At 43.2% G+C, this 8,438-nt stretch overlaps 1 protein-coding gene across 1 annotated transcript; it reads left to right on the top strand.

Moving 5' to 3' along the window:
* LOC148639793 (fish-egg lectin-like) lies at positions 1-1,561 on the top strand. The gene is made up of 4 exons (XM_088620972.1): positions 1-61; positions 430-675; positions 854-1,196; positions 1,284-1,561. The coding sequence occupies exons 1-4, from the start codon at positions 13-15 to the stop codon at positions 1,423-1,425; spliced, it is 780 nt and encodes a 259-aa protein (XP_088477098.1). The 5' UTR covers positions 1-12; the 3' UTR covers positions 1,426-1,561.
* Positions 1,562-8,438: the final 6,877 nt, after the last annotated feature.

Raw genomic sequence — 8,438 nt, 5'->3', positions numbered from 1 at the left:
TCACTCATCAACATGGAAGGGAGAGGCTGTGTGTTGTGTTTGCTTGTAGGATTCTTTCTAGGTAAGGTTTGGGTTTCTTACTTTGACTAAAATGAGCATCCTAAAGGCAGATGGGAGGATGAACTGCATGCTGCTAGTATTTAAGGATGTCAGTATAGGTATTTGATCTTGAGTATAGATGCTGCCTGAGTGTTAAATCCATGACATGGATGTTTGTGTGCTCTTGAAGTTCTGCAAACCTTTGGTTCTGTGTATGGAGCTCTGTTCACTTGACGTTGTTGCTGATTCATTAATGCCCTATTGGCTTGTTTCTTCTTTCCTCGTATATTGACTTAGGATCATGAGCATCCGACACGGAGGGACTATGTTGCCCTCAGCCCAGGCTGCTTCCACATGATCATTGACCCAGTGGTGTCCTCTCCTTCCCAGTGTCTGTGGCTGAAGCCCTGCAGTGTCGGGCTGTGCCTGGCAGTCTGAAGCAGATAGATGCTGGTGCTGGAAGGGTGTGTGGAGTCGACAATGCAGACAACCTGGTCAGCTACCAGGGCAACAGCTGGGTCTCTCTGGCCATGAAGGGGAAACATGTGAGTGTGGGGCCAGCAGGGCTCTGGAGTGTGAGTCTCGCCAGCCTTGTGTTCAAGTGGCTTCGGGGAAGGTGGATCCAAGTACAGCCAGGTGAGGCTGCAGCTGATCTATATGGGTTAGAAATGATGGCTTTCAAGTTTATCCATAGTTAGTGGCTGCTTTCAGCCAGAACATCTTTCATTCCTCAAGTGTTCATGACCAATACTGAGGAATGAGCACTGCACTGCCCCCTGCTGAGATCAGCTGTATTTCTTGCTCTCCTCTGCAGGCTCCCTCATCCAGATTGATGCTGGTGGAGACAAGTTCGTGGTTGGTGTCAATGCTGCCAATTCCATCTTCTGCCTGAACAGCGGGCCTGTGCTGCAGTATGCTGGCCAGGGCAACATCCCCTGGATTCCTGTTGTGGGCTCCCTCAAGTACTATTCCTGTGGGCCTTTTGGCTGCTGGGGAGTGAACAGGTTGGACCAGATCTTCGTCAAGCTGGATGTGAGTGGGGATTCCTGCAGAGGCTCTGACAGGTGGTACCCCATTCAAGGCTCCCTGTCCCTGGTGGAGGTGGGCTCAGATGGCAGTGTGTATGGGGTGAACAGGAATGGAGTGGTCTTCAAGAGGTGAGCTGGGGGAGGGTTTAATGCACATGGTTGCATGAATGACTGTCCTAATTCTGGGCTGCTCTAACCCTGAGCCTTTTCCTGCAGGCTTGGTGTTGATGCCTGTAACCCCTTTGGCAGGAGCTGGTGGGCTCTAAGGGCAGCTGGTGTGGCCAGGCATGTGTCCTATGACCGAGGAATCCTCTGGGTTGTGTGCAAAGATGGCCGAGTCCAGAGGTGCCAGGTCTGAGCAGCCTGTGTGGTCTGGTCCTGAGTGGAAAGTGACAGGCATGACTGGGCTGCATGAAGGATTCAGAGTGGAATGAGGCATTAATGCCCGTCTTGGGTTTTCTCTGTGCTGCAATAAAAATGCCTGAAAAACCCTGTTCTTCTGTGGTGTCTAATTCTGTAGCTTCAAATTGGTTAATGATCTTAAAACCAGTCCTCCTGATTTAATGAGGAAGACTACCTGGCATGTCCCATTAGACATTAATATCCAGACCTGAAAGCCCTCTACTCACATGGCCCTTTGCCTGAAATAAGATAATGAAACACCTAGTCTGATTCCACAGTGGCTTAGTCCCAGTTTTGTGCATGACTGGATTGGCTAAAGTGCCCCCATGTTTCTTGTGGAGCATCACTGATCGGTCTCTTCCAGTGGCCCTAAACAGGGATGTAAGTTGAGGCTGTGACTGGGGTCCTCAAGGCCTTCCACTCTCTTAACCCTAAACCACTCCAGTGTAATATTTGTTCCCATAATGTGTCAGTGCAAAGCACTTGGTCTTAACTTTCTATTACATCCCTGACCATGGTTACTGGGTGCCTTTTTTTTTTTTTTTTTACAAGAGAGTTCACCTTCATGGTTGAATACTCACCCGAGGTTTAACTCAGGTTTAGGTGTGATACTTCATTGCTGTAACTAGTTCAGTGGGATGTGGCTTGGTGAACTTGTACAATTGAAGATGCAGTTGCCACATGAATACCTACAACACATTACAAAAATAACCCCTATTAGTACTTTACCAAGTTGTGTGTGCATGTGTAATCAAGTGAAGCAGTATTGTGTACAGTCCACTCAACTGTGACTTTTTTTCAGGTGATTGTTTACATTTTTATTTCCTTACTTGTAATCAGTTTTTCCTTTTATCTTTAATGTAGAATTAAACTTTTAAAGTAGGCTGAGTACGTGACAATTGCTGATACAATGTCATTGAGATATCTTTTTGTAAAAGATCATTACCAACTGCAACAATATGGTTCCACACAGTACTTCTGACCACACTTTGTGCACAGAAGTGACTCCTGTTTCCAGACAGGAAGGTGAAGGTCATACAGTAGAGTTGTTGTTGCCCTTCAGGATTTTCAATACATAAATTGGGCCTCTGAACAGTGCAGGACAATCACGTGAACCTGAGAATGTATCTGGTCACTCTTCACAGTTTGGGCTGATTCCAGAGCAAAAACTTTGTTGCAACAGATGGTGAACTTGAAATGAAGCATTACTAGTGGTACAGTTTTTGTATAGCATTTCCTTATTTAAATGTTACACTTAACTATGTATCCTAACAATATTTGCTTTATAATTTTTCCCACATTATCCCTCATGTCGTTATAATCCTACCCGTCTGTGCTCAGCTTTCTGACCACTAGGTGGCACTGCTGCTTGGCTGACTGGCCTCTGGATAGACTTCTCTGGGATCTTCAAAAAAGCTTTGATATTTTTAATGAGAAACATGAAAAACAGACAATAGATTAAAAATCCTCAAATTTGCTTCTGCCTTTTTACCAGTTTTCTTGTTAAGTCAAAATTTGCAACAGCCATAATCACACAACAACAACAACAAAGCTCTATGTTTTTAAATATATTGAGGAAAAGGGCCCCAGATCTCATGACATGGCTCCAGATTGCTTGTGCCATAGAAGCAATTTTGTTCAGCCACAATTATTCCAAACGCCAGTGCTGATGGTTAATGTGAACATTGTCGCTGAACAACCAGAGAGTGCTAATTCAGGGTCTGGGGTATATTCTTCCCAAACACCTTTGAGTACCACTGAAATATTTCTACCCAAAGTTTATATAACTTGGGGCACAGCCTTCAGAAGATCTGCACCTGTCACATAAAGGAGAAACGGATATATCTTCAATTTAATTTGAGATTTTAGTCAAATTAGTTTTAAAATAATGCAGTCGACCTACGATCTTCTATTGCAATATCTGGTGTCTAACATTATTAGAGCACCAGTGGATATTGTTCTAATCCTCGTTAGTTCCTGACATCAGGTGTCCTTCATGTGATTAACAGACAGCTCTGTGTGCCTAGAAAAGCAGGAAACAAACTCTGATATTAGTTGTCTAGAGATGTGAGGTCATTGCACAAGATTGTAAAACAGATCAACTCTTGTAAATTGAACATAGAACTGCTCAAATTTTCAAATTGAGAACATCTTGCTTAACAATGTGTCTGACCTGTAAATAAAAAGCATGTTTGTGAGAGGTCAACACTGTGGGATATTCTGCCTGAACCTCAGCAGTGAGTTAGTGAAGTCTCTGTTGATCCCATGTGAGAGCTGGTCCACAGTTCTACTGGACTGATGTCAGGAGAAAAGGTCTTGTCTCATCCCAGCAGCTCCCCAAATAAGCTCACAAATATGGACTTGACTGTGGCTTTGAACTGCATATAGAACTAATGGTGGCTTACAATGAGCTGAACAGCTGTACAAGTCACTGACCAAGTCACTGAAAGGAAATATCTTCAGTTAATAATACTACAATATTTATGTTTTAATAAATATTTTGCTTTCTTGTTCCATGTTAACAGACAACAACATGTGAAAATGTTACTGCAGCAGAAAAAAAATGCAGACCAGGGGGAATTTCAAGCTTTTCAAGAACAATGGACAGCGCTTTGTGAAGAGTGGCAAATCTCGGTGTCCTTTGTGAGAACACTCTTACTGAAAGAGTGCAATGTTAAAAGCTTTTGCATGTGTAAAGTATAGACAGTGCCTCTGTATGTTGACTTTCTCTTTTGCAATACTTTAAATTGGATTATTATGTGGTATTTTAGCCTATAAAATAACTTGTCCTACAGTATATATATATCCAACGATGTATGTACAAGACTCTTGTAAAACACATTGTGCGAAAGAATTAATTGATATTGGTACTCTCCATGGTTACACAAACAAAAGGTGGTGTCAGAGGTTATATCAGTCTGAATGGAAAGAGCCTCTCTGGAGTATGTATCAGTAAGACACTGAGTTCAAGCAGCAGCCAGGTAAGACTACAGCAGATGTGTATCATTCAGCAGCTGAGCATAAAGCATGTTAGATGAGTGACACCTGCAGGAAAAGGAAACCTGTTTGCAAGAGGGAATTATTTTCCTTCCTCAAAAAGGCGCCCTGAAAGACATACTATTCTATACAGTTGTTGAACACATTCCATTCTGAAGCACAGATGAGCTGTGTATTGGGCAAAGTGTAGTTTAGTTTCTGCCATAAACCCTCAGATGGAGGTGGATAGAAATGCCCAAGTTACAACACCCAGCTCTACTTGGGAGCCTCGTTGACTAACTCCTGAGTAACAGGGCTCTATGCAGCCGATGTTTGAAAAAAATGCTCCTTTGCTACTTGTTATGATCCCCGCTTCCCTGTTGCGTAGACCACGCTGAATTAGGCAACCTACCGGATCACTAATTCACCACCACACCACCATCTCATTATACACTGAAGCACAGTCTTCCCTGACCTCCTCGCTCGGAGTCCATGTGAGCTTTATTATTGCTTTTCGCTTGTTCTCGTTTACACCTCTTCAGCTTGGAACTGCTTGTCCCTGTTGGACCTGTGGCCTCTGGATTGCGGAAAGTACACTCCTCGGTTTCGGACTCCTGGCTTTCTGCTTTGAACGACGGCTCCTGGATCCCAGCTTTGATTTAGGATTTCTGGTGTAGTTTTTTTCAAATTGTGGAAAAGATCGGTTGCAAGATTCTTTCAGCTCCCGCATTTATATTTTGTAATCTAAAATATATTGTAGGGCCCTCGCCCGGTGGTGAGGAGGAAGCACACCTAGGCACTCAGGGTACCGCGAAGCAGGCTGGGAGTTGTAGCCGGGGGGAGTCTGAGGGTCAGCACAATGACCAGCAGCTGACCCTGCTGATGTAAATAGTGTTATAGTAGCTTTAGTGTCCTGTGTAGCTTTATAAGTCTATAGCCTGTAGTTAACGAGTTACCACCCTAAACTGTGTACGTTTTCCGTCGGTCTCCTCATGTGTGCGTATATTTTGCGTGGTTTCGATAGCAGAATAAAGCAGTCGCTTTCTCTTCAGTCAAACTTCCTCCTACTGTAAATACTGTAAAAAGGCACCGTCCTTTGGATGAGATGTAAAGTGAGATCCTGACACTCTGTGGTCATTATAAATCCCGGGGCATTTCTTGAAAAGAGTAGAGGTGTTACCCCAGTGTCCTGACCAAATTTCCCCCTGGCCCTTACCAATCATGGTCTTCTAATAATTCCCATCTCTGAACTGGCTTCATCACTCTGCTCTCCTCCCCACTGAGACCTGGTATGTGAGGAGTGTACTGGTCCATCATCCAGGTGGGGCTGCACACTGGTGGTTGTGGAGGGGATCCCCATTACTTGTAAAGCACTTTGAGTGAAGTGTCCAGAAATATATTTTTTTATTTATAAGTGTAAGCAAATAAGCTAGGATTTGAATACTGAGATTGACTCGGCATCCTGAATATAGGGTGAGAGACTGTTCCATAAGATAGGGGTCCTGTAACCAAAGGCTTTACAGCCAACTGTTATTTTATTAATTCATAGAATATGAAGATGACCTGCATTCTGTGAACTAAGCAGGCGACTTGGGTGGTATACATTAATAAGTGCCATTAGATAGACAGGTGTCTGACCTCTGAGAGCCTTGTAAGTAAGTACTGTGTAGAAGGATTTTGAAGTCCGCCCTGTACCTGACAGGAAGCCAATGAAGAGAGCTAAGTATGGGGGTTATATGGTCGTACTTTCAGCTCCTAGTAACGATTCTAGCTCCTGCATTCTGAATTCGCTGTAAGGTGTTGAAAGTGCGATATGTGCTCCCTGATAGTAGGGCATTGCAGTAGTCTAACCTGCTGTATGAACAAGAGCATGTATGAATTTCTCTCTGTCTTGAGTGGAGAGAAACTGCCTTAGTTTTGTGATATTTCTTAACTATAGGAAGCATGTTTTAGATACTGTTTTAACATGAGAGTTAAATGAGAGCCTTGTGTCTAATATGACGCCTAGGTTACGTGTAGAGTCTTTGAGGCAAATTTTTAAATCCTCTGAGTTAAGTGCTGAAGTTATAGTAGTCCTATCAGTATTGTTGCCTCCAAAATAGAACCTCAGTTGAGTAACAAGTTTTCACACATCCTAATCTTTACTTCATTAATGCAATTAACTAAAGTGATAAGAGAAGAGTTGTCATTTGGTGTAAACAAAATGTATATTTGAGTGTCACCAGAATATGAATGAAAGTTAATATTATGTTTTCATGTTTTCCTCCCTAGCGGCAGCATGTAAAGAGAGAACAATATTGATCTAACAACCACTACCTTAAATTGATCAGGTACAACGTCTGATGCAAGGGACGTGTTCATCATACTAATTATAGGTCCTGCCAGTACTTCGAAGGAATCTTTGACTAGCTGAGTGGGGATGGGATCTACCGGGGGGTCTGTACACTAAAAGAATGTATGTAGATGATTCGGGAGCTATTTTAAGGAGCATTGCTTCAAATGTGTGAAAGTCATTAATAGTTTTTAATTCAATTCTCAGAGACTCACTGAAGATGGCTGCTAGGCCACCTCCATGCCCTGAGCAAAGAGCTTTCTGTAAAAAAGTTTCGCCATTAGGTGAGACTTCAACTAAAGGAATAGTGTCAGTGGGTCGAAACCAGGTTTCTGTTAGTAGGCAGAGGTCAGAGTTGGTGTCAAGAACCATATCATTAACCAGAACTGATTTGTTGCCTAGTGAGCGAACATTTAACAGTGAGCATTTTATGGTAGTTTCATGTTTTAACTGATTTAGGTTTACCTTCCTTTAGGTTTAATTTCCAGTGGAATGGAAATTAAAGTGTCAACACAGGAGCCCCTAAAGGAACGTCTGAATTCTAATCTAGGTCTAGTGATAGTTGCAATACTCTGTCTATTCACACTCATAGCTGGTTCTGGATAGTAATGTGATTGATGGGATGCCGTGTGGTAGAGAACCTGGGTCGGTACAGGAGGTGAACTAGAGCTGGGAGTACAGACAGCATGCAATTTAAGATCACATGGCTGAGGCCTGGTTGGTGCTCTTAGTAGTCAAGCAAGCAGCTTCTCTGCTATATTTTGGGATAGAATTAATGATCCCCTCTGGTTAAGGTGGAGACCGTCCCATTTATAAAAGCCATTCCCAAAAAATGTCCCAATTATTAATAAAGGTTATTCTATTGTATGCAACCAGTGATTTAGGGAGTTTAGCCTACTATAGGGTATGTCCCCTCTGTATAAGATTGATAAGGGACCAGACACAACTAAATTCCGAACTTTTTCTTTGTGCTCTTTTGCACATTTATATCATTTGTTCCAGCATGAACAACCAAGGTGGAAGATTCATTACTGGAAAATGTGTCTAGTTTCGCCTCAATGTCAGAAACTCAGGCCCCAGGAAGGCATTTTACAGAGACCACTGCTTTGTGATGGTTAGGATTTCTAACATTCCTGATTATCAAGTCGCCAATTATGAGCACCTTATCTGCATCAACAGACGCACTGCCTAAAGCAGAGAACCTATTGTTGAGTCTGATTGGTGACTGGTGTGCAGGGGGTCTAGTCCTTGAGCTCTTAGACCCCTGTCTGCGACCCAGGGCTCACGTGTGGTTCCTGCTGGTGCCGGCGCTGACCTGGAGACAGCTGGGCCAGGAGGGACTGCAGCCACTTCTGAAATGACTGAGTGTTCTGACTGAGCTGAATCTATCCATCCCTCAACCTGGTTAATATCTAATAGTGTGCTAATGCACCCCTCCAAAACGGGAATTCTGTCCTACAATTCTACTATAACTAAACATTTCTGGCATTTAAAATGATCAACACAGTGAAGACGTGAGCTGTACATGGCTTCACGCTCGTGACAAGTCAACGTATTGCTCAGAGGCCAGCAGCAACACTCACTAGGTACCACAGAACTCTCTTTTACCAACTTCTTGTACTGGAATACAATCCACCTCTGCTAACTGGCAGAATGGGGAA

Source organism: Lepisosteus platostomus, chromosome 26 (genome assembly GCF_059453375.1).
Source record: "Lepisosteus platostomus isolate fLepPlt1 chromosome 26, fLepPlt1.hap1, whole genome shotgun sequence".
Lineage (NCBI taxonomy): Eukaryota > Metazoa > Chordata > Actinopteri > Semionotiformes > Lepisosteidae > Lepisosteus > Lepisosteus platostomus.
Note: the sequence above shows the minus strand (reverse complement) of the source record. Positions and strands in the feature narration are given on the sequence as shown.

Coding starts and splice junctions, on each gene's coding strand:
- LOC148639793 (XM_088620972.1), top strand. CDS start 13: ATGGAAGGGAGAGGCTGTGTGTTGTGTTTGCTTGTAGGATTCTTTCTA. Junction 676..853: donor GTGGATCCAAGTACAGCCAG/GTGAGGCTGCAG, acceptor TCTCCTCTGCAG/GCTCCCTCATCCAGATTGAT. Junction 1,197..1,283: donor AATGGAGTGGTCTTCAAGAG/GTGAGCTGGGGG, acceptor CTTTTCCTGCAG/GCTTGGTGTTGATGCCTGTA.